Below are 27,077 nucleotides of genomic sequence, written 5' to 3'. Positions count from 1 at the left end.
TGTCCAGTTTTCCTGTAAAAAGCTGAACTCTAATCTAAGAGGATGTTACTGACAGGAAACAGCTGCATCATCTGCAGTCTGTGTGATCACAGCTGCTTCAATCATGTTTGTGTCTGCAGAGGTCAGAGGTCACAGTCTGCAGGGTCCAGCTGTCCGTCTGTGAGGAGTGACCGGTCCAAAGGTGAAGTTCCGCACTTCAGTGCTGAACCTGCACCAACGAGGTCAGAGAGCTGTGATGACTTCTTTACATGTTTGTGTTTCCTGGATAAATCTGACCTGAAACATCATCAGATTGTTACAAAGATTCACTAAAAAGAAAACAATGAAAGAGAAAATATCCAAATGTTAGACTTTTGCTGTTTGAGGACAGTGATGCTCATATCTGTGGGGAAAGTGTGACCTGAGTGGGTTCATGTTTGTCTTTAAAGAGCTGCTCTGATTCTCTTTGTGTCTGATCTGTTAAACAGTCTGAGAGGTCACACAGAGACCCAGCAGCTAAAGCCTGGATCATACTGGCTGCTGTTACTCCATCAGGACAACACTGAACCACAGTGGTGTGGATGTAGTGGATAAATCCCACCATACTGATGCTCAGATTTAATCACAGGGAACAAAACCAGATGTGACCTTCAGATTGTGACCTTTGGAGTGGACGATGCAGATTTCAATAGAGAATAAATGTTGTTGTTTTTCAGCTGTGAAAAAGAATCTAATTTTCTGAACTTAAGAATTTATGATGCTGGAAAAAACATGGAGACAATAACACAACATTTCCACTGTATTCACAGAATGAATGTAAAACTGTCAGACATTCATTAAATATGCAAAATGTCTACAGAAACATCAGAGGGTCAGATGTGAAGCACTCAGTGATTTTGATCAAATGACTCATCAGTTATTGATCTGTACTACACTGATCTACCACGTTAGTAAAGCTGGTGTTCTGGTGGTGGAGAGACCTCGGATCATGTTCTGGTGTTGGAGCAGTGATCTGCTCTCCTGATGGTTCAGTTTAATGAGCTTCTTCACAATCATCCCTGACATCACAACTGAAAGAAGGTCCATAAACTTACTAAAAAGGACATATTTTCAGAATCTGAGTGTTTAAAACTGGACAGACTTGATTCAGATGAAGTTATTTGAGCAGAAACTACTGGATCTTTATCCTGTGCTTGATCTAATTCTTCATGGTTCCTCCACAGAGTGGACCAGCAGAGCTCAGAGGTTCCCAGTGGTCAGTCTGCCCAGCAGCATCAAACACAGCTGGACTCCATATTTATGGTCTGTACATGAACAACAACTACTGTTACATCTATTCTGTTCACAGTCATCTCCATGCTGCTCTTTGTAGACCAGTGGATTGTCAGTGTGTCCAACATGGATCTGATGTTTGGCTCCATGATTTCAGTCTGATTGGCTCATTCATAAATATTATGTTCCAGCTGCTGGAGGACAACATCATCACTTTTGTGAAGAACGAGCTGAAGAAGATCCAGAAGGTTCTGAGTCCAGATTACCCAGAATGCTTAGAGAGTCAGAGGGAGGATGATGAGGAGGGGAGGAGGAGCAGAGAGGCATGTGTGAAGATCACAGTGGACTTCCTGAGGAGAATGAAGCAGGAGGAGCTGGCTGACCGTCTGCAGAGCAGTAAGAGGATTTATATAAAGATTTAAAGTTTTGGATAAATGAGACATTTACTGATGTCTGAAGAGACGGAGGAACATGTTTTAAAGATTCATTCCTTTTGGATTTAAGTGTTCATTTCAACTTTCAAATGATATTCTACATATTTCTTCTCATTCAGAACTTCATGCTGCAGTTTGTCACCATAACCTTAAATCCACCCTGAAGAAGAAGTTCCAGTGTGTGTTTGAGGGCATCGCTAAAGCAGGAAGCCCAACCCTTCTGAATCAGATCTACACAGAGCTCTACATCACAGAGGGAGGGACTGCAGAGGTCAATGATGAACATGAGGTCAGACAGATTGAAACAGCATCCAGGAAACCAGACACACCAGAAACAACCATCAGACAAGAAGACATCTTTAAAGCCTCACCTGGAGGAGATGAACCAATCAGAACAGTGCTGACAAAGGGAGTGGCTGGCATTGGGAAAACAGTCTTAACACAGAAATACACCCTGGACTGGGCTGAAGACAAAGCCAACCAGCACATCCAGTTCATATTTCCATTCACTTTCAGAGAGCTGAATGTGCTGAAAGAGGAAAAGTTCAGCTTGGTGGAACTTGTTCATCACTTCTTTACTGAAACCAAAGAAGCAGGAATCTGCAGCTTTGAAGACTTCCAGGTTGTGTTCATCTTTGATGGTCTGGATGAGTGTCGACTTCCTCTGGACTTCCACAAAACTACAATCCTAACTGACCCTAGAAAGTCCACCTCAGTGGATGTGCTGCTGATAAACCTCATCAGGGGGAAACTGCTTCCCTCTGCTCGCCTCTGGATAACCACACGACCTGCAGCAGCCAATCAGATCCCTCCTGACTGTGTTGGCATGGTGACAGAGGTCAGAGGGTTCACTGACCCACAGAAGGAGGAGTACTTCAGGAAGAGATTCAGAGATGAGGAGGAGGCCAGCAGGATCATCTCCCACATCAAGACATCACGAAGCCTCCACATCATGTGCCACATCCCAGTCTTCTGCTGGATCACTGCTACAGTTCTGGAGGATGTGCTGGAAACCAGAGAGGGAGGACAGCTGCCCCAGACCCTGAGTGAGATGTACACCCACTTCCTGGTGGTTCAGGCCAAAGTGAAGAAGGTCAAGTATGATGGAGGAGCTGAGACAGATCCACACTGGAGTCCAGAGAGCAGGAAGATGATGGAATCTCTGGGAAAACTGGCTTTTGATCAGCTGCAGAAAGGAAACCTGATCTTCTATGAATCAGACCTGACAGAGTGTGGCATCGATATCAGAGCAGCCTCAGTGTACTCAGGAGTGTTCACACAGATCTTTAAAGAGGAGAGAGGACTGTACCAGGACAAGGTGTTCTGCTTCATCCATCTGAGTGTTCAGGAGTTTCTGGCTGCTCTTCATGTCCATCTGACCTTCATCAACTCTGGACTCAATCTGCTGCAAGAACAACAGAGAACCTCCAAGAACTCTGACACAAGAAAATTGTTTGGAAAACAAGAATTACAAAAAGAAGTTAAAACTGGAGAGAAACTCTTCACCAGAGTGCTGTGAACAAGGCCTTAAAGAGTCCAAATGGACACCTGGACTTGTTCCTCCGCTTCCTCCTGGGTCTTTCACTGCAGACGAATCAGACTCTCCTACGAGGCCTGCTGACACAGACAGGAAGTAGCTCACAGACCAATCAGGAAATAGTCCAGTACATCAAGGAGAAGCTCAGTGAGAATCTGTCTGCAGAGAAAAGCATCAATCTGTTCCACTGTCTGAATGAACTGAATGATCGTTCTCTACTGGAGGAGATCCAACAGTCCCTGAGATCAGGAAGTCTCTCCACAGATAAACTGTCTCCTGCTCAGTGGTCAGCTCTGGTCTTCATCTTACTGTCATCAGAAAAAGATCTGGATGTGTTTGACCTGAAGAAATACTCTGCTTCAGAGGAGGCTCTTCTGAGGCTGCTGCCAGTGGTCAAAGCCTCCAACAAAGCTCTGTGAGTAAATATGTGATCATTCCTTTATTTATAACATAAACAGTGTAATGTTTGATGGACCCCTAAAAACTTAAACATATTTATTTACATGATCATCAGCACTAAATACAGTATATTATAGTTAATGTTTGATAACAGCAGTAAATGTCAGAGTGTCTAAAACATATATGGGTGTCAGCTTTTTATCAAAGTCATATCCAGAATCATCCTGTAAGTAAAATTTATTTATACAGCAGCTTTCACAGGTCAAAAACCTCAGTGCTTTACAATAGAAACAGGTAATAAAAACACAGAAGATAAAAACATTCAACAGCAAACACTGAACATCATACACCCTAAATTTAGTTAAAGGCCACTCTGAATACTAGAGTCAGAATAAATAAGTTAGTGGGACCAGTAACAGCCTTTGACTGGAAGATCTCAGATGTGAGAAGAGCTGTAGGATTGTAGAAAGTCAGGAATATAGACTGGACTAAAAGTAAGGACCAGATTAGATTAGATTAAACTTTATTAATCCCTCGGGTGGTTTCCTCCGGGAAATTCAGTAAAATTCAGACTAAATCTTTAAATAAAGCCTAAAATGAACTTCTTACCAGTGTGAAGAGATTAAACTGGAGTAATGTCCAGTCTGTTTCATGTGCTGGTTAAAGCCTAGCAGCATCATTCTGTACTGACTGAAGACATTCAAAGACTGTGATGGAGCCATAGGTGATAACCATCAACTCCCTCATTCCTCCTCTGGTCTTATTGCTCTGCATCGGTGCACTGTTCAGCTGATGAGTTCACTTCTATATGTTACAATCTGCCTCACCAGTACAGCTCCAAGGATCTGTAGCTGCTGACAGATTCAATCATATTCCTCGTGTTTCTTCTGGTTGCCTGTTGTTAAATCTGCATGCTTGATTGTTTTTCAGTCTCTCCTATGTTGTGCACTTTGACTTCCGACTGTACACAGTCTGTAAACCATGACAATTTGTGACAGAATCCAATGATCAGTGAGGACCCAGAGGACACTGACATTTACACTGTGCAGAATGAGACTTGAGACTTTATCTCACTGCTTTGTGGACGACTGATGGAAGGACTAATCACTATATCTGCTTTAGTAGAAATATTTTCCATGCAAATTTCACTGGTTCAGTATCCCAGAATCTCTCAGTCATATCTTGACCTTTTCCTAGAGTAACTAACCCTCACTCACCAGGATCTGAGCCAGCCTTCCCTCTCATTGCTACATACTTACAGTCTTGCCTATCACCTGTTCACAGAATGAGGAGTCATCACTTGTTTTTCTTTAGCATTTAATGAGCAAGTTCCAGGTCTTTATATTTACACAGGGAACATTTTTAAGCTAAAATGTTTTTTTAGCCATAAATAGTAATGCACTCTGACATTTGTCTTTCTTTTAAAGGTTCAACACAAGAAGTGATTTAAATTAATCACAAACAGTTTGTTAACAAATGACAATTTTCCATATTATGTCTTTATTTTGTTTTTTTAGGCTCAGTGTCCCTGACATCTCAGGCGGAGGCTGTGAAGCTCTGTCCTCAGCTCTCAGCTCCCAGTCCTCTATTCTGAGAGAGCTGGACCTGAGTATCAACACCCTGAACGATTCAGCAGTAAAGCTTCTGTCTGCTACAGTGGAGAGTCCACAGTGTACCCTGGAAACATTCAGGTCAGATGAAGTCATATTCTGACTTCTTTATGAATTAGCATAAGAAGTCAATTAAAATTCTAAGCAAATCAAGATAAGTGTTTATTCTTGTTTTAATAAATATATGAGCGAGAGGGACCTTTTTAGTCTAAAGTTATAATCATCTGCCACATTTCTAATATCTTTACCACGTGGACTTTTAAAAAAAATTGTTCCCCCAGAGTGAGTCTCTGTAACTTGTCGGAGAGTTCATTTAACTTGTCATTTGATAACAGTTTGTTAATGATAACAGTTTGTTATCAAATTACAGTTTTTTAAATTATGTTTTTATTTTGTTTTTGTTTTTTAGGCTGAGTGTCCCTGATCTCTCAGAGAGAGGGTATGAAGCTCTATCCTCAGTTCTCAGCTCCCAGTCTGCTACACTGAGAGAGCTGGACTTAAGTAACAACAACCTGCAGGATCCAGCTGTGGAGTTTCTTTCAGCAGGACTGAGAAGTCCACACTGTAAACTGAATACTCTGAGGTGAGATCAAGTTATGTTGTGCTTTTCATCAATTGACAGAATTAACCAATAAGAATCCACTAAATGGGAAAAAAGTTAGTTAAACTTCTGTAATAGTTTTATGATAGTGTCATCCAATTGTTGACTCTTGGTGAAAAAACAGGATTAATTGCTAAATCTAATAATTAGTGCACTCTCATTGCAATTTAACAACAGTGTTTAATTAATGTTTATCTGTCATTTTTCAGACTGAGTCACTGTAAGCTCTCAGAGAGAGGCTATGAAGCTCTGTCCTCAGCTCTCAGCTCCCAGTCCTCTAGTCTGAGACAGCTGGACCTGAGTAACTCTGACCTGCAGGATTCAGGAGTGAAGTTTCTGTCTGCTGGAGTGAAGAGTCCACGCTGTAAAATGGAAACTCTCAGGTCAGGATTTAAAATGTTCCACTGATGATCATGTTAAACCTGATTTCTATTAGTGCATAAACAGTCAATTGATTTTTTTTTTTTTTTAAGTCTTAATGTAGAAATTAGTGTCTGGGGTTTTTAGTGATATTTATCACTTTCGGTCTTTCAATGAAATGCAATGAAATGTCCCATCTGCTCCTCTGAGTCCAAATTCTTTATTTTAGCAGTGCTTTATTCACCAAACCTTCTATTTCGATTCCTGTATTCTGAAGGTTTTTACTGAGCTGTTTGTTCAGATATTAGAATTTGATTTTTAGAAAAATGTAGTAATAAAAATATGATCAATTGATTATTTCTGACTGAAAAGATGAAATATATATTTGGTCATAGTGATATGACTCGTTGCCTCACTTAAACATAAAATGTAAACAAAAATTCAAAACAATAGATTAATACAAAACAGAATTTGACTGTTGAGCTTAAAGTGAGCTTGAATGTTATTCACTTCCTGTTTTATTTTGGTAGTTATCATCTCTGGTTTTTACTTTTACTTCCTGCCCCGACATTGTCTACATTAGTTTCAGCTGTAGAAGATTTTATTGACTGTTTGATTTGTCCCTTTTTTAAACTATAATTGTTGACTTATAAACTATTGCTAAAATGTATTTTCATTAAAATACCAAATAATTTATTACTTTATCATCTAATTAGATTATAATTCTGTAAATAGGGGTGATAGTGTGGTCTCTGTGGGTTGTCTTCAGGTACTCTTCCTCCCACAGTCCAACAACATGCATGCAAGGTTAACTGGATATGTGTGATTGTGAGCATAAATGTTTGTCTGTCTCTGTCTAGCTCGGTGTTTACCTGGCTACATCACCATGGTTACTGATGCTGATCCAATAACCTGGTCTGGATCAGGTTATGTTCAGAGTTTTTGTTTAAAATCAACTGAAGTGCCTCATTTTCACTGATTCTTTCATTTACAGAAAGCTTTAAGTGTGATTTTTAACATTTTAACATTTTAATTGTTTGACAGAATTAATATATATTATATATTAGTGTATATAGTAGGGCTGCTCAATTAATTGAATTTTAATCACGGTAACGATCTGGGCTTTCAACAATCATTAAAAATGACTGAGCCGATTATTAGCACCTCCCTCGTGCTTTACTCTCGCGCTGCTCCGTGTGGCAAATCGAGCGCACCTCTCTGCATTTCGCAAATGTGTCACAACACAACAATTAAGAGCAGCGGTCCCCAACCTTTTTTGCGCCACGGACCGGTTTATGCCCGACAATTCATGGGCTGCATCCTCCTGAGGACTCGGCCTTCGCGGTCTACGTGGGTCGGGTCCTCAGAAAGTCAGGTAGGCAGGAAGTAAACAGCCATGGAATTGGGCGATCTAGCCTTCTGATTTGCGTCACCGCTGTCTCAGTGGAGTTTAATAAACTCAGCCGTCTGCTCCTTGGTATCTAAAATATAACAGGCCTCTGGCGTAAATTCTTGACCATCTCACACTTCTGTTTAATCAGTTTTTTGTTTGACGTTTATTCAGTTATGTAAAAGCCAAGGAGGGATTAATAAAGTTTTATTTTATCTTATCTAATCTAATAACTTTAATCTCAGCCAAACTGATTTACTCACGAACAAATAAAACACTGAAAAAAGCCAAACAATAGCAATTTTAGGTTGTCTAAGTGACTTATATATTACGTTTAACCTGAGTAGCGAAAGTCCGCGGTGATCTGAAAATGATGTGCCGGGAGTTGTGCCGTTCTCTCTTCAGTAACCCTGGAGCTCTCAGCTAGCTATTGAGCTGGTGGGTAACAGACGTCTCCGAAAACGTCGAAGCACTTTTGCAAATATGCGATATCTTGATAAACCGAGCAGATATTTGAAGTTTACACAGCTACATTCTTGCCTGAAAATATGTTAAAAGTTTATTTTGTGACCCAGAACGATTAATAAGAGTAATTTTAAAACTTATTAGCGGGTCCCCATTACCAGAAACTGGAGTTTGGCTGGGCCGCAATATGAATTCTGGGATATGGTGGGCCACGAAGGACACACCCGACCCATCCTTTAAATTCAGGGAAGAGGAGGACGCATTTGTTGACTGCATTCGGAGGAGTCCACGAGTTTGGACAGTCTTTGGTGCATCGCTGTGACGTTATCGGTCTACAAATGTGTCCTCGGGAGGATGCAGCCCATGAATTTGGACACACCGAGCCTGCGTGCTTGTAGCACCTCAGCCACAGCTCGGGTGTGGAGGAGAAGCTGAAAAAGAAGGTTTTCTAGTTTGTAAGGAGGAAAAAACTGAGAGGACTAAGTTAAAGAGAGGTTGGAGAGTAACACAGAGCAGCAATGAATGCTGCTCACACAGTTTAGACAGTTTAGCATCAAATGTTCGAGTGAGTTAGCTCCCAGCTAACTAGCAGAGCAGCTAACTAGCAAACCAGCTAACTGCACCCACAAGCTGCGACTGCGTCTTTCTAACAAGAGCGTCAGACACTCAGACTGGTTTTCTTTGTGGATAATGAAGTATTCTCACACTGATCCTTCATGATGATGCTGCCATTCACCCACTGCTCCTAGCAGTGTTGCCAACTCCTCAGTAAGGAAAATTGCTATTTGCTGGCCTAAAAGTTGCTGGAAGTCGCTAAATGACATCATCGCCTAATTTGGATAAATGGTCATGCTAATGTAATTGTAACGTACATTTAGGAGAGAAAAATAACATCCTGGAAAAGACATAGCGTGAGTAAAAAACGTCCTGGAATGCATTTAAATAAATAAATCATAGTTCTGTCTGTAACTATTACAACACTCTCACCACATTTGTTAACAATTCTCTCAACAAATGTTTGTTATCCAGCTGAGACTTTGGGTATAAATGTGTCATAAACCGGATAAAGCAGTGCAGGTTTAATGTAATCAAACCTCAGACTGAGTTCAAAATCATCACCTGTCCCAGATACCACATCAGCACCAGAACCATGATGTGTTTACTCACATTTAAAAAGGTGGAGGTCAGTGTAAATGGACTGTTGACATTGGTCTGAATGTGCCTCTATAAACATGTGCTCTTCATTGTTGATGTTTTCCTAATGAACAGAAAATGAGACTTAATAAAATCCTTCTCACTGTGCCCGTTGTTGGAGCAGGTTGGGCCCTGGGTTTGAGTCCCCCACTGTACCACAGTGGCTTCTAGCTTTGTTTCACAGTGTGTAGAACAACAAATCAAACCAAATCACAAAAAGCTTCAAGTCAAAAACACATCAAACTTTGAGGGTTTTTCCCAAGGATGAGGAAGCAGACTCGGCCTCAAACAGCTGGATATATGGATGGTTACCACAGCAACCACAGCAGTGTGCTGTCAGTATATTTAGTTGTATAAAGGTGTTTGTGGTGTGTTGCAGCTGAAACAGCCTCATGTATGTTGACACAGGGAGAAAATAGTGTGAGAACACTGTTCACAGCAGTCACAGATCGCTGCCTTCAACAGTCTCTTCCTTCCTTGTTTGGATGTCACTGATATCATCTTCAGCTCTCACACTGACCACCTGTTGGAGCTAACATGCTAACATGGAAGCAGCAGGTATGCCACCTGTGGCAGCTGAGGTCACGTGATCTGAGTGTTTGAACCATGCGTTGGAGCAGCCTTTCCAAACATCTGCACCTCAGAAGCTCCAAAGTGTGGAAACGTCACTGTGGAGCGTCTCATCCCTATCTAAGAGATTTTCTTGCCTCTGCAAAGCGAAGCTTGCAAACAGCACCATAGTTTGTCAATCCCAACCAATCAGAGTGCTACTTATGTCATGTCACATGACTCGTGTGTTTTCCTCTTTGATTAGCACCCAAAGAACTAAAGAAAGGCTAAAAGGACGTTCAGCCAATGGATTCCCTTCTAGGAACAAGAGAGGTAATGGAGCAGAGAAGAAGAATCACCAGTTTAAATGTCTGAGTTTTAAACTGGTGACCCTCTAATGAGGCTTTTATTGACTGTTTTCTTTACAGCTTTTTTCACCATTTAAACTGTTTAATATCAGATTTAGAAATAACTTTTGGACAGTTTTTGTACATTTCCACTAAAATGTGACACAAATAATGTCTTTCTGACTTTACTTTGGACTAAGATAAGATAAGATAAGATAAGATGGCCTTTATTAGTCCCACAGGTGGGAAATTTGTTTTGTTACAGCAAAAGTGCAAAGTTATGTAGCAGAAATTAGAAAACACTGGAATGCAATAAAGTAAAATAAAATAAAATACTATGTACAATAGAATTAAATAAAATAGAATAGAATAATATATACAATAGAATAAAATAGAAATACAAATACTATATACAACTGAGTAGGAAAATACAAAAACACAACTTCGTCAGAAGAAGAATTGCACATATAGCAGTCTTATTGCACATGTGTGGGTTTGTGTGTTTGATCAGCTGCAAAAGTCTTTATTGTAGAGTCTGACAGCAGTGGGGAGGAAAGACCTGCGAAATCTCTCCGTCCCACACCGTGGGTGCCGCAGTCTCCCACTGAAGGAGCTGCTCAGTGCCTTCACAGTCTCATGCATGGGGTGGGAGATGTTGTCCATCAGGGATGACAGCTTAGCCACCATTCTCCTGTCACTCACCACCTCCACTGGGTCCAGAGGGCCTCCCAGAACAGAGCTGGCCCTTCGGATCAGCCTGTTCAGTCTCTTCCTGTCCCCAGCAGAGATGCTGCCTCCCTAGCAGACCACACCATAAAAAATGGCTGAGGCCACCACAGACTCATAGAAGGTCTTCAGGAGTGGGCCCTCCACTCCAAACGACCTGAGTTTCCGCAGCAGGTACAGCCTGCTCTGCCCTTTCCTGTAGAGGGCGTCTGAGTTATGAGTCCAGTCCAGTTTGTTGTTCAGATGAACACCAAGGTACCTGTAGCTGTCCACAGCCTCGATGTCCACACCTTGGATGTTCAGTGGTTGCAGTGGAGGATGCTTGTGCCTGCGGAAGTCTACCACCAGCTCCTTGGTTTTACTGGCATTGATCTGGAGGTAGTTCAGCTGGCACCAGTCCACAAAGTCCTGAGTCAGTCCTCTGTACTCCTTGTCGTCCCCATCAGTGATGAGGCCGACTATTGCAGAGTCATCAGAGAACTTCTGCAGGAAGCACTGGGTGGAGTTGTGGGAGAAGTCTGCAGTGTAGATGGTGAAGAGGAACGGAGCCAGAACCGTTCCCTGTGGGGCCCCCGTACTGCAGACGACCCTGTCCGACACACAGCCCTGAGTCCTCACATACTGTGGTTGGTTGGTGAGGTAGTCCAAAATCCAGGTAGTGAGGTGATGGTCCACTCCAGAGTTCTCCAGCTTGTCCTTCAGAACCGAGGGAAGAATGGTGTTAAAGGCACTGGAGAAATCAAAGAACGTGATTCTCACAGTGCTCCCAGCGGTCTCCAGGTGAGCGAGGGAACGATGTAGGAGATGAATGATGGCATCGTCCGCTCCAATGCCAGGCTGGTAGGCAAACTGAACTGGGTCCAGTGATGAGCTCACAAGGCGCCGAAGCTGAGCCAGGACCAGCCGCTCCAGGGTCTTCATCAGGTGGGATGTCAGAGCCACCGGCCTGTAGCTGTTGAGGTCCTTGGGGCGTGAAGTCTTTGGCACTGGAACAACACAGGAAGTTTTCCAGAGCTGTGGGACTCTTCCCAGCCTCAGGCTCAGGTTGAAGAGGTGCTCCATCACCCCACACAGTTGGTCCGCGCAGGACCTGACGACCCTCGAGCTGATGCCATCTGGACCCGCTGCCTTCTTGGCTTTAATCCTCCTCAGTTCCCTCCGAACCTGGGTGGATGAGAGAGACAGGCTGGAGCCTTGTGTTGAGTGTGTATTGGATGCTGTTGTTGGGGGTGGGGAGGAGTGAGCAGGGTGAATAGAGGAGGTGTGAAGTGTCTGAGGTGTCAGAGGTGGAACAGCAGCAGTGGGGGTGGGTAAGTCTGCAGCCGATGTTGGAGACTGCCTCATGGCTGAATCAAATCTATTGAAGAAATGATTCAGTTCATTTGCCCACCTCACATCCCTCCCAGGCAGAGAGTTCTGATGTTTGTGGCCTGAGATGGTTCTGAGGCCTCTCCAGACTTCACCAACGTTATTTTGCTGAAGCTGGTTCTCCATCTTCTGCCTGTAGCTGTCCTTCCCATTTCTTATCAGTCCCCTCAGCTCTCTCTGCACCCTTTTCAACTCCTCTTTGTCTCTGGATTTGAAGGCCCTCCTCTTCTGCTTGAGGACGGCTTTAATTTCTGGGGTAATCCAAGGTTTGTTGTTGGAGAAACACCGCACAGTCCTGGTAGCTAATCGAACGACTCAGCCTGGCTATGTTGGACTTGGTGTGGAAGCAGCTCCCAGTTTGAGTTCAGGAGACAGACACCGTCTCTACTTTGAAGATCAGCTTCAAACTTTCCTTTTTGATAAAGCTTATAGTTAGAGCTGGATCAGGTGACCCTGAACCATCCCTTAGTTATGCTGCTATAGGCTCAGGCTGATGGTGGATTTCCCATGATGCTCTGCTTTCTTCTCCACTCCCCTCTTTTCACTCCTAATGCTTTTATATGTCACTACTGCATGTCCTTAACTTTAGTCTTCTCTCTCCTTAGTTTGTGTTTTGTTCTTGTCTCTCTGAGCTCATCTCTTCTCTTTCCACTCACCCTGCAACCAGTCATGGTAGATGCTCCTCCTGGAGCCTGTTTTCACTGGGAGGATCTTTGTGTCAAAGGGAGTTCTTCTTCCCACCATCACCAAGTGCTGCTCACAGTGGATTGTCTGATGGTTGGGGCTTTCTCTCTAATTTTGGGGGCTGTTACCTTACACTGTTACACAGCTTCAGATGACTGCTGTTGTTTGTTGGGAATAGTCACGTTTAAATAAAGTTACATTGAATGGCTGTAAATGGATAGATGTTATTGTGACAAACAGAAAATGATCATTAAAAGATGGATTGTTGTTTCGTGTGTCTGCAGTCTGTCAGGCTGTCTGATCACAGAGGAAGGTTGTACTTCTCTGGCCTCAGCTCTGAGCTCCAACCCCTCCCATCTGAGAGAGCTGGACCTGAGCTACAATCATCCAGGAGACTCAGGAATGAAGCTGCTGTCGGCTGGACTGAAGGATCCAGGCTGGAGACTGGACACTCTCAGGTATGGAGAGAATAGCTGTGTGATGGACCGAGCAGTGAAAGAGACTTAGGCACAGGTTAAAGTCCAAAAAAAAGTTTTTCTATTTAACCCAAAAAACATAATTGGTTAAATTATGCAAAAAGAATCAAAATCTTGGGCCCATTAAAGAGGTCAAAATAACAGAACTCTACTTAAAGTTGACAACACTTCTGATAACTCAAACAATCTGACCTAACTAACGAGACAAAGGGGAAACTTAAATAGTGGCTGATCAGCCCACAAAAACAGGAGAAGGGATAAAACACACAAAACCTAACTAAACCAAACATAATGAACTCCAATCCCCCCCCCCCCCCATGGTCCCAAGTTATGGCATGAACCAATTTGCAGTTTTCCTTTAAAGCTCGCTCCGCCCCGACTGGAACAGCTGCAACTAAGGTAACTCAGAAAGCAAAAGATTAATCATACATAACAGTGTAAACTAAAATGTGTGCACTTATTTTAGAATGCAGTGTTATATGAATTAATTCTAAACCAAAACCAGTTTTTTACTGTCCTGTAAATTAATTTCTATATTTAAAGAAAGACAAATGTGAATGCAATGTTACTTATCAGAATCAGAATCAGAATCAGAATCAGAATCGTGTTTATTGGCCAAGTATATGTGCAGACAAATACAAGGAATTTGGTTCCGGTAGATGGTGGCTCTCGAGCACAGCAATGTAAATCACACACACACACACACACACACACACGCACCCACACACACACGTATCTATATATACATTACACATGCATACACATACATACACAAAGCTGTGTAAACCAACTATAAATAACTAATCTAAACGTATATACATAAAATACAGAAATGAAATGAGGTGGAATGAATACCACAGAATGTACATAAGGAGATGAGGTTTTTTTTGTTTTTTTATGGTAAATGGTAAATGGCCTGCATTTTTATAGCGCTTTACTCAGTCCCTAAGGACCCCAAAGCGCTTCACACTACATTCAGTCATTCACCCATTCACACACACATTCACACACTGGTGACGGCAAGCTACATTGTAGCTACAGCTGCCCTGGGGCGCACTGACAGAGGCGAGGCTGCCGGACACTGGCGCCACCGGGCCCTCTGACCACCACCAGTAGGCAAACATGGGGTTAGTATCTTGCCCAAGGATATTTGACATGCAGCCTGGAGCAGCCTGGAGCACCGGGCCCTCTGACCACCACCAGTAGGCAAACATGGGGTTAGTATCTTGCCCAAGGATATTTGACATGCAGCCTGGAGCAGCCTGGGATCGAACCACCGACCTTCTGGTTAGTGGCTGACCTGCTCTGCCACCTGAGCTACAGCCACCCCAATTATAAGCCTCTACACTAACATGGTGGGTATTACCACTGTGTGGCTGTAAGTGCAGCCATCACAAGCTGTGTCCCAAAACGTCAGCTGCATCCTCTGGAGGCCGCATTTACAGGCCAATTACGTCACAGCCAGGCGACGAAGGCTGTCCCAAATCGTCGACTCCTTCAAATGCAGCTGACAAATGCTTCCTTCATTTCCCCGAATTTGAAGGATGGGTCGGGTGTGTCCTTCGTTGCCCACCATATCCCAGAATTCATTGCACGGCCCAGCCAAATTTCAGCTGCCAACAATGGCGGCCACTACTTAGTTTTAAAATTAGTCTTATTAATCGTTCTGGGTCACAAAATAAACTTTTAACATATTTTCAGGTGAGAAAGTAGCTGTGTAAATTACAAATATCTGCTTGGTTCATCAAGACATCGCATATTTGCAAAAGTGTGCCGACGTTTTCGGAGACGTTACCCACCAGCTCGATAGGAGGCCGGAGTGTTCAATGGTCACTCCAGCCGGCGCGAGCAGTGGACTCCCGGTTTCATCGTTTTCAGACCCTCGCTCTTTCGCTACTCAGGTTAAACATGATATATAAGTCACTCGGATAACATAAAAATGTAATTGTTTGCCTTTTTTCTGTGTTTTATTTGTTCTGGAGTAAATCGGTTTGGCTGAGATCAAAGTTATTAGATTATTAGATAAAATAAAACTTTATTAATCCATCGGGTGGGTTCCTCCGGAATTTTCACCCAGCTGAATAAACGTTAAACAGAAAACTGATTAAACAGAAGTGTGAGACGGTCGAGAGTTTACGCCAGTGTCCTGTTATATTTTAGATAGCAAGGAGCAGACGGACGAGTTTATTAAACTCCACTGAGACAGCGGTGACGCAAATCTGAAGGCTAGACCGTCCCATTTCACAACCTTGCACTTCCGGCCTTCTCGGTCTTCGAAGGATGCAGCCTATGTTTTGGGACACAGCTTAAGTTTGATAGAGGAGGAAGAGCTGGAAACATTTCCTGTGTCCTTCACTCACTTCCTGTTTGTTTCCTGCAGATGACACATGAACAATCACACATGCAGGAATATTTTCAGGGACAGACACACTAATCCAGCTGGATAGTACATGGATATTTATGTAGGGGGTCTCCAAATAGTCTGTTTGCAGGAACATTAATGTTAATTGATAAGTCATGTTGAGAGTTTCATTAAAAGTAGACCTTGTTATGGGTTCAAAATGTTGGAGATGGATACAAGAGGAAAACCACAATAACAACAGTGGTCCAGCCGGGTCAAGTCAAATGATGATTTTAATGAACACACATGTGGGAGATGGACACTGTACGCAGACAGCATCAGATCTCAAAATAGTGGAGCATTGCTCAAACTCTTATAGCCTCTAGTGGCCCCCACCTAGTCGTAAAAGCCTAAACATTCACATTCTTTCTCTCACACGGCGCCTAAGCTATGACCTCAGCTCCCTGTTTATCTGCTCCTGCTGAGAAAACCTCTCCGGTACATTCTGCTCTCTTCTAATCAGACAAATAAGACCATGACTCCCTGAAAACAGTATTTCTTATAACTCAGCCGTATAATGCATCATAAAACAATATCATTCATTCACAATAAATCACCAGTCTAATGTAATGCAAATCAGTTTAACAAATGTAATAGTTATCACCTTCTTCTAATTCAGGAGAATAATGCAAACTAAAACTACATAATATTTCACAATCTTTAATTAGGGGTATAACATGGCATAAGGTAATATTATAATCTGACAACCTACAGTTAGGTCCATGAATATTTGGACAGAGACAACATTTTGTAACTTTAAATACACTTTATTAGGTCACAGGTGTACCTGAGATAGTGGGCACTGTGTACCTAATAAAGTGTCAGCCATGTGTATGTTTCCCACACGCTAATGGCGCATGCACACTTACAAAGGAACCTTCTGTAGACAGCGCATCCGGTCCTGCAGCATGTCTGCGCTGGTCCAGTCGACCGCCATCTTCCCCGGTAGGGCACAAGCTTCGAAGGCGTTTGGAAAGGGAGGGGGGATCAGCGTGTGCATATCAGTGTGTGTGTGTGTGTGTGTGTGTGTGTGTGTGTCCCGAGTTCAGCTGAGACAGTGTCTCAGCTGCCCTGCCAGGCTAAATAAACAGTCTTCCAGCCAACCCAGGTGGCTTGCATAGGATGGGAGGAACAGTCTAAACACAGTCGTTATCAGGGAGTTTTTGTTCGGCTCCAGCCTTGAGCCCACAGCTGGCACCGAAGGGGTAGCTGCATGAAGTGATGGTGGTTTTTCTTTTTTGCGAACAACTCATGAGAATTTCAAGTTGTTCTTAACACTCCGACACCGACACAGGTCTCTCCATTTCCCGTTGGAGATCCGCGAGCTTTTCCATGATGTTATTAAGCTTGCACTCCGTGGTGTTGTCATTCTCATGCCCAAAGAGCCGATTCTGAGACCTCACGACCGCAGTGAGTTGTTCCAAGATGTTATCCAACTTTCGCTCAGAGGTGTTATCCTGAGTGAACTTTTCCTTAATGTAATCCAATATACACGCAGAGGTGTTATGCTGAGTATTCACTGCAGCCGTAAGCTTCTCCAAGATCTTAACCATGCTGCACTCAGTGGGCCCATTCTGAAAAGTCGCGCCTCGTCCCCTCGTTTCAATCCCAGCAGGCAGCCTTGTGGGGGTTTGAATAGCCGGTTCCGCCTTCTTAATTCTCCAATAAGCCAGGGCCAAGCCAGCTCCGATCAGCAAGAACCCTGTTATCATGTTTCGGAATAGGTAGATATCTTCAGCGTCCTCGATCGACAGTCCCGCCAGGCACACGACCCTCCATGTCTGCCACCCGTCCATTGTGTATCCGGCAGGGAAAGTCCCTCCAGGGCACTCGGGCTCTCCCGAGCCGGGGCTTCTCGTTGAGAGGAGCGTGTCAATTGCATTCAGAGACCAGTGTATCAAATCCATAATTCTCTTTAGGTTTTAGAAACAGACTGTGAGAGAGTGTTCCAGGGAAAGTGAAAAGAAAAACACAAGTGGACATAAGAGGCTAAGCAGGGAAGATAAGGGCAGGAGAGGAAAAAAGAGTGACCGCCTTCGCTGAGAGCCAAAGTGTTATAAATGGAAGCTTAAATACTGGAAACTCTACATTCACAGATGAATTCACAATAAATTTGTTCTCAAGTGCACATTTAGCAACTAATGCTAATACTTTTCCCCTCATTTTTAACAACTTGAGCAGCTATTGCTAAGTAGGCCACTTTGCTCTACTAAGGATTTGTGTGACGATGATGGAAACTCTGATAAGGCATTGCTGCTAAGCTAATGCTGTTTATGGGCCCTGTTAGAATCAATATTTAATTCTCATTCTGTTGTTTGAGAACAATATTAATGCCTCACATCATTATAACACAAGAGAAAAGGGTATTAGCGTTAGCTACTAATGCTTATTCACCTCAAATTACCTTTGGCTGCTAATGGCAGCCTACTTAGCATTAACTCCTCACTAATATAATGCTAATTTACATGAAATTAGCATTAGGTGCTCATATTGGTCGTGTCCAAATTCATGGGCTGCATCCTCCTGAGGTCGCATTTGTAGACCGATTACGTCACAGCGACGTGCCGAAGGCTGTCCCAATTCGTAGACTCCTCCGAATGCAGCCGACAAATGCGTCCTCCTTTTCCCCGAATTTGAAGGATGGGTCGGTTGTGTCCTTCATGGCCTGCCATATCCCAGAATTTGTCAAGGCTGTGTGCAGGCAGGCAGGGAGAAAGGACCCAAAATGCAGGACTCGGAGGCAGATGTGAACTCAAAAACACACAGCTTTATTGCTGGATAGCAACAGAACTAAACTAAACTGAGAAAACAGAAAATAACTAAGCAGGCTGGCAGACGGACACACAGAGGAAGTGAGGGCAGAAGACGTTAACGACGCGACACTGGGTTGAGGAAAACACAGGGCTAATATACACAGGGTGGTAATCAGGGAATGGGTAACAGGAGGGAGACACAGCTGGGAGAGATCAGGGGTAACGAGAAACCAAGCTGCACACACTAACATAAGACACAGGCTTTCACAATAAAACAGGAAACAAGAAACCACTAAACGAACATGCAGACACGACACAGAGACAGAATAGACACTGAACAGAAACTGCAATGCACAAGAGAACCCAAACCCAAAGAACTGATACCTCACCAAGAATAACTGAAACAGATCTATCATGATAATAATAAGCAAAGCACTGGAACATCAGAAATTAATCCATAATGCAAAAATAAACCAAAATATAAGAAACTCAAAATGCTGGGTCAAACGGACCCAGAACCATGACAGAATTCATAGCGCGGCCCAGCCAAACTCCAGTTTCTGGTAATGGGGACTGCTACTAAGTTTTAAAATTACTCTTATTAATCTTTCTGGGTCACAAAATAAACTTTTAACATATTTTCAGATGAGAATGTAGCTGTGTAAACTTCAAATATCTGCTCGGTTTATCAAGGTATCGCATATTTGCAAAAGTGCTTTGACGTTTTCGGAGACGTCCGTTACCCACCAGCTCGATAGCTAGCCGAGAGCTCGAGGGTCACTGAAGCCGCCGAGAACGGCACAACTCCCGGCACATCATTTTCAGATCACCGCGGACTTTCGCTACTCAGGTTAAGCCTAATATATAAGTCACTTAGGAGACCTAAAAATGATATTGTTGGGCTTTTTTCAGTGTTTTATTTGTTCGTGAGTAAATCGATTTGGCTGAGATTAAAGTTATTAGATTAGATTAGATAAAATAAAACTTTATTAATCCCCCGGGTGGGTTCCTCCTTGGTTTTCACACAGCTGAATAAACATCAAACAGAAAACCAATTAAACAAAAGTGTGAGATGGTTGAGAGTTTACGCCCTAGGCCTGTTATATTTTAGATAGCAAGGAGCAGACGGCCGAGTTTATTAAACTCCACCGAGACAGCGGTGACGTTAATCAGAAGGCTAGACCGTCCAATTTCACAGCTGCTTACTTCCAGCCTACCCGACCTTCTGAGGACCCGGCCCACATAGACCGGGAAGGCCGGGTCCTCAGGAGGATGCAGCCCATGAATTTGGACACGACCACTGTTATAAGGAAAGAGAAAACGGTATTAGCATTAGTTGCCGATGCTTATTCACCTAAAATTAGCATTAGCCACTAATGGTAGCCTATTTAGCATAAACTTCTTAATTCTAAATGAACTTAATTAATGCTAAATAGACTTAACTGAAATGAAAGTAGTGTTACTGTAACAGTGTTTATGTGGTATTATTCCACTTGCCACAAATGTCAGTGTAATGGGGAAACAGCGCCCCCCTCTCGGTGTGGCTGGTTAGGTGAGGCTAGCTGCAGTGTTGCCAACTTAGCGACTTTGTCGCTATATTTAGCGAGTTTTCAGATGTGAAAAAAAGACGTGAAAGCGCGTATCGCTTTTACTCTCAACAAGCAGCGGGTGGTGCAACGCAGTTCTTCTTTTACTCTTTTACTCTTATGCTGTTTTGTGGATCACAAGGTTTATAACTACTTATAAACACACACACACACAAAGTAACTCCACCAGAGTGCCTATTTCGGGTCACTTTTGCCGGTCCAAGCCCGGGTAAAGGAGCAGGGTTGGAATTGTGACATTAAAAAAAACAATAATTGCTAAAAGAAATTTAATTTGTAGTTCTAAATAAACTCTAAATGCATTTAGGACGTTTTTTACTCACTTTATGTCTCTTCCACGATGTTATTTCTCTCTCCAACAACATAGGTTACAATTATATTAGAATGACCAATTATGCAAATTAGGTGATGACGTCATTTAGCGACTTCTAGCGACTTTTAGGACAACCAATAGCGATTTTCCTTACTGAGGAGTTGGCAACACTGGCTAGCTGCAGTAATCGCTGCCAGTCTGCCGTAGCCATACGAGAGGTGAGTTGTATTGTTCCGCACACAATATAGTTAAGTAGTACAGACAAATAAAACATGTTTGATTAGTGGACACATGTCCAACACCAGTTTTATGTACTTTTCATTTGTTTATTATTGTGTAAAACTGTATGTTAAAGCGGAATGCTAATGGGATGTTCTGCCGTAGTGTGCTGTGCGGAGTGGTGTGTGGCGAGCCTGTGCACTGATAAAACACCGTTGTTTCCATTCAGGAAATAAAGTGGCAACGATCGATCAGAGACTCTTTGTCTTCTTAAAACACAACGCAACGCAGAGTCGAGGAGTCTGTTTGGGCCGAACTGTTGCAGCAGGGTGAAGCAGAAACCGGTTACATTAGCATTAGCTGCTGATATTGTTAAAAAGTGATAAAAAGTAAGATAAAACATTGCTAGCAGTAGCGGATAATGCTAACACACATCAAATTAGCATTACCTAATAATGGCAGCATTTTTAGCATTAGCTGCTCACATTGTTATAATGTAAGGGAAAAGAGTTAGCATTAACGGATGATGCTAATTTACGTCAAATTAGAAAATATGGTATTAGCATTAGCTGCTAATGGTTATTCACCTACAGTGTTGGGGAGTAACGGAATACATGTACCGCCGTTACGTATTTAAAATACAAAATATGAGTAACTGTATTCCGTTACAGTTACCGTTTAAAAAGGTGGTATTTAGAAGACAGTTACTTTGTTGAAATAAATGGATTACACGGCGGTACCTTCCTGTTTCATATTGTGGCGGTTAAGGATTGTTTGGGTTTGTTTGACAGCTATGTCCTGTTGTTCCAGGTGGCAGCGTTACGGTTGCCATGGTTACAGGGCGACGCTCTCTCTCTCTGCGTGTTTCCTGGGTGAGACTAAAGAATGTAGCTTCATAGGCAGTGTAGTCCGTGCTGCAGGGAGAATGGAATACCATACTTGTTATGTGTCTGTGAGCGAGGGAGGGAGAAAAAGGAAAAGTATGAGTTGTCACCGAGCTGGAAGCATGTAAATATAATAATAACCACTGCAGCCAAGAAGAGTGCCTGACGAGCCCAGTTGCAAGTAAGCTATTAAGACTCGACTGTACACTGTGTTCATGTTTTCCTCCGGAAAAAAAATCCGGTTGTTCAGTGATGATGCGACGAATCCTACTTCCGGGCCTAAAGTAGTCTGCGTTTAATATGGCTTTTGTGCTGTTAACATGTTTAATGCTTTGTATTTTCTTCTATTTAATCCCAAAAAGCTCCTAAAAACAGTCAGTGATCACCGTTGACCTCCCTCGGCTTTTATTACCGCTAATCATTTATTTAAGCTCAGTTTTTAAAACCTTAAGATGTAACTACAGCACAGCCCATGCAGCAGTATATGAATAACTAACCTCGTATTGTGGATGGATTATCTCAGTTGTTCTCCTGGCTGAAGTTTGGTCCGTTTACAGCATCCTGCCAAGCGATTACATTTGTTCCTGACCACCGAGAACCCTCACGTTAACTTTTATCGAGTGAAAAAAAAGTTAGCTTGTTTATATTATGCTAACATAGCTGTGTCGCTAGCGGTCACGTAGCACATCATTATATACCAGCTAGCCAAACTTCAGTAACCCTACAAACATCACTGCTGTTTAGTTTTCTGTCTTCATTTATGTTGGAAGTGATAGCAGAGCTGTACATTTTAATTTGTTTCTAAACCCCCGCAGTCAAGACATGCTATATTGTATTTACATGGAAGCTAGCGAGCTAACTTCCTGCTAACTTCTAACTTCGTTAAATGTCATAAATTCTGTTTTCATGGATGCCTGGATTTTAAACTCTATTGTTACACCTGGTAGAGCAGAACGCTGATCATTTTACTAAACATGAAAGACTTTAGACAGTGTTTTAACTCTCAGTAATGCCACAGTGATCATTTGATATATGGACCTGCAGCAGAGTTTAGGCCCAGACACGGCTAGTGACGTCAGACTGAACAACCGGATAAGTTCCGTTGGAGCAGTCTTTCAACGCCTTTCTCTGTCTCTCGCAAGCAAAGTTGACCCAGACAACAAAGTAAAGCTATTTTTTGGCTACCAGCCCGACACGGAACCCACCGTATTAGCCAGAGGTCCCTTAACTACGGTTCGGAGCCGCGGACCTTCAGTAACAGTAATAAATCACAGCAATAGTACATTCACGTAGTTGTAAACACCATGATAATATATTAAGTAATCCAAAGTATTCAGAATACGTTACTCTCTTTGAGTAACGTAACGGAATACGTTACAGAATACATTTTGGGGCATGTATTTGGTATTCTGTAATGAAATACATTTTAAAAGTAACCTTCCCAACAATGTTCACCTAAAATTAGAATTGGCCACTAATGGCGTCCTATTTAGCATTAACTCTTCACATCGCAGGGGAAAAGTTAAAATTTAATGAAAAATAGTGTTTTACATTAGCTACTCATATTGTTAAAAAGTACGAAAAAACATTGTTAGCATAAGCGGATAATGCTAATTTATCTCAAATTAGTATTAGCTAATAACGGCAACCTACTTAGCATTAGCTGGTCACATTGTTAAAAGGGAAGAGAAAACGATATTAGCATTAACTCCTCACATCGTTATAATGCAAATTATGCTAACTCGCTTTAAATTAGCATTGGTAAATGGCCTGTATTTGTATAGCGCTTTTCTAGTCCCTAAGTAGCCCAAAGCGCTTTACACAACCAGTCATCCACCCATTCACACACTGGTGATGGCAAGCTACATTGTAGCCACAGCCGCCCTGGGGCGCACTGACAGAGGTGAGGCAGAGTGTTTGCCACTGTCCATGCTGGGGCTCGAACCAACAACCTTCCGATTACAAGGCGAACTCCCAACTCTTGAGCCACGATCACCCCTAGCATTAGCATTAGCTAATAACAGCAGTCTATTTAGCAGTAGCTGCTCACATTGCTATAAAGCAAAGGAAAACGATATGAGCATTAGGTTCTAATGCGTATTTGCCTTAAATTCGACGTAGGTGCTAATGGTGGCCTACTTAGCATTAGCAGCTAAGATTGTTGTAATGCTAGGGTAAAGAGTGTTAGCATTAGCCGTTCACATTGTGATAAAGTTAAGGGAAATAGTGTTAGCATTAGCTACTCACATTGTTAAAAAGTAAGTGTTAGCATTAGTGCATAATGCTAATTCACATCAAATTAGCATTAGTTAATAACGGCAGCCTATTTAGCATTAGCAGATAATGTTGACCTTGGCCCACTGGAAAAGTTAAGAACTGAAGAAATTAGGAGTGTTTCTCGATAGCTGTTTCTCATTTGAGAAACAAATAAATTCTGTTATTAAAACCAGCTGTAAGGTTTATATTGTTGATTGTCATTTATGCTTAGAAATATTTACTCACATGTGCTTAAAGTTTTATAATCGATTGCATAATGATAGAGGTTTGATCCTTAGCAGTCTGTAAAGACTCTGTGTGCCTTCCAGAGTGCTCTGGCATGCACACACACCTTAAGGTCATGAGAGAGGTCGTACCTTCTCTTATTCATTTATGATATAGGAGGACACCTACTCTGTATCTGGTTAAGTATAAGAGCCCTTTGTTAGAGGGACCGCTGGACTCTTAGCACCAACTTTGGTGAGTCTTCACAGGGTCACATGTGGAACACACACACACACACACACACACACACACACACACACACACACACACACACACACACACACACACCTACACTATGCACAGACTGGTACTCTTTGTTCATACCTGTGTAAGACGTCATACGTTAATGAACTTATGCATATTCATGTAACCTCAATAAAGAGCAGTGTTACGAGGGAGCAGACGAGAGCGACTGAGGTCAAGTGAAGGAACGGCGCTGTCACAGTTCTCTCCCTCATGAATTGTCTGGTTCCAGCGGTGGCTCTGTGCTAGACGACCCATCACCAGCTTTTTCCACTGGTTACCAGTACGTCGTAGAATCCACTTCCAGATCTTGTTGTCTTTAAATCTGTGAGCGGATTGGCTCCATCTTATCTCTCTTTAACAAAAATAATCCAAGCAGAGCCCTCAGATCTGCAGATAAGTAGCTTCTGACCAGAACTAGCCGTAAAAACAGAGGTGAGCTTTATCGATCGCTGCAGCCAAACTCTGGAATAGTCGGCCTTCACATCAGGTCGTCACCAACACTCGACATTTTTAAAACACGGTTGGAAACACATTTGTACTCTGTAGCTTTCAATTCTGATGAGTCTTTATAGTAATTACTGTGTATGTTTCCTATTTTATCTCTACTCTGTGCAGCACTTTGGCTCAAGCTGTTTTTAAATGTGCTGATAAATAAATGTAGATTTCTTTGAATAAAACAGTGGAGCCGAGCTTTGAGCTCAGTGTGTAACAGTGTGTGTATGAGAGCCATGTAATGTCCATGTGTGCATGCTGACTGCTCTGACCCCTCCTCCTTTCAGGGTGGAGCCTGCTGGAGTCCGATGGTTGAGACCAGGTCTGAGGAAGTGTAAGTGTGTTTTTAATGGGATTCATGAAAACAAAGCAGCACACATTCAACCATCTTCATCATGTCAGGAGTCATCATCAAAGTATCAATCAATGAACAGATGATGGATCAATAACTGCAGCTGGATTGTGTTTGTTCTCTCCATCAGATTCCTGTCAACTCACAATCGACACAAACACAGTGAACACAAACCTCCAACTGTCTGACAACAACAGGAAGGTGACACATGTGAAGGAGGTTCAGTCATATCCTGATCATCCAGACAGATTTGATGTTAATCAGCTACTATGTAGAGATGGTCTGACTGGTCGCTGTTACTGGGAGGTCGAGTGGAGAGGAGGGGTTTATATATCAGTGAGTTACAGAAGCATCAGAAGGAAAGGAGTCAGTGTTGATTGTGTGTTTGGATACAATGATCAGTCTTGGAGTCTGTACTGCTCTGATGATGGTCCTCGTTCTGTCTGTCACAATAACAGACAAACACCCATCTCCTCCTCCTCCTCCTCCTCCTCCTCCTCTGTCTCTAACAGAGCAGCAGTGTATGTGAACTGTCCTGCTGGCACTCTGTCCTTCTACAGAGTCTCCTCTGACACTCTGATCCACCTCCACACCTTCAACACCACATTCACTCAAACTCTTTATCCTGGGTTTAGACTCTGGTCTCCTGGTTCCTCAGTGTCCCTGTGCTGAGTGTAAAGAGTGTCTCCTGTTAGAGAAACACTCTGACTGTTGAACAGTTCAGTCTGTACATGTCTGTCTCTTTCACTCACAAACACGTTTTCAGATTCATGGATTCAATCAGTTGATGTTTGAAACTCTTCTAAATGATTCCTTGTAAACTTCTTCCTCTTCAGTCACAAACAAACAGGAAGTGATGTCACATGTGTTCCTGTCCACACAGCAGAATGAGTCTATTGCTGACAGTGATGTACAAACAGAGTGAGCATTTCTGAGGCCAAAATAAACTGAGTAGTTCACTGAATGAACACTGTGAGCTCAGTTCCTTCATCATTAGTATGGATTATATATGTATATGTATTATATTAGTATCATATATATCAGGTGCTGCTGGTTCCAGTCATTGTGCAAATGTGCTGTTTGTAAACTTCTTGTTTCAGCCATTGAAGCTGAAAAAGGTTTTGAATGCAGTTTTAAGCAGAATCTGATTGAGGGATCATAATGTATGTGGCTGATCTAATAAACAGCAAAGGCTTCAATCCTCATGTGAAACTAGTCTTGTGTTTTCCATGTTGAACAAGAACATGGTGCAGGATGTTGGTAACAGGTTGATTAACAAACTCTTAGAAACATGTAAATGTGTGTGTATAGCACTCCATATGTTGTGTATCACTTTAGTTTGTATGAATCATGAAAACTATCACAAAGAGTCCTGGTGAAGAATCTGATGTGAAACTTTTAGAAGCTGTTTTTCTTTATAAATAAAAGATAAATAAATCAAAGACTCCATGTTTGTTCTTTCATCATGTGACCTCTGCTCATCCATCTCTGTGTGTATCAGGATACATTTAGTTCATAATACACAGAAAAATCAGAGTTATTACCTGTAATAAATGTGAAAGATTCCTGCAGTGATAACCAGGCAGGACTGAAACACATCACAGCTGTCACCACGGTAACAGCACCGCCCATCCACAGGTGAGGGGAGGAGCAAAAAGAGGGACTTTCACCATTTTATACTAAAAACACTCAACTAATGTTTCTAATATGAAACAAATAAGCCCACATTAATGTGAGCATTTATTAAATAATAATAATAATGATTTCCTCCTGATCTCATTTCCATAGCAGAGAAAACTGTGGTGTATATTGAGGTGGAGGGTGTGGTCTATGGCTCAGGTGTAGAGTGAGGGTGGGGTGCACCACAGCAGCATGCTGGGA

General features: G+C 42.5%; 2 protein-coding genes across 2 annotated transcripts in view; both read left to right on the top strand.

Moving 5' to 3' along the window:
* Positions 1–821: 821 nt before the first annotated feature.
* LOC134622284 (NACHT, LRR and PYD domains-containing protein 12-like) overlaps positions 822–27,077 on the top strand; it is a 1,346,881-nt gene continuing 1,320,625 nt past the window's right edge. Inside the window, exons 1-4 of the mRNA XM_063467996.1 lie at positions 822–850; positions 1,203–1,281; positions 1,443–1,644; positions 1,805–2,990. Coding sequence (XP_063324066.1) covers positions 822–850; positions 1,203–1,281; positions 1,443–1,644; positions 1,805–2,990 — 1,496 coding nt within the window. The remainder of the gene's footprint in view (positions 851–1,202; positions 1,282–1,442; positions 1,645–1,804; positions 2,991–27,077) is intronic.
* Positions 1,634–26,160, top strand: LOC134624417 (stonustoxin subunit alpha-like). Its single transcript, XM_063469404.1, has 4 exons — positions 1,634–1,647; positions 13,200–13,373; positions 25,132–25,178; positions 25,327–26,160. Exons 2-4 carry the CDS (start codon positions 13,318–13,320, stop codon positions 25,866–25,868), a joined length of 645 nt encoding a protein of 214 aa, XP_063325474.1. The 5' UTR covers positions 1,634–1,647; positions 13,200–13,317; the 3' UTR covers positions 25,869–26,160.

Source organism: Pelmatolapia mariae, linkage group LG3_W (genome assembly GCF_036321145.2).
Source record: "Pelmatolapia mariae isolate MD_Pm_ZW linkage group LG3_W, Pm_UMD_F_2, whole genome shotgun sequence".
NCBI lineage: Eukaryota > Metazoa > Chordata > Actinopteri > Cichliformes > Cichlidae > Pelmatolapia > Pelmatolapia mariae.
This window is presented reverse-complemented; position numbering and strand designations above follow the sequence as displayed.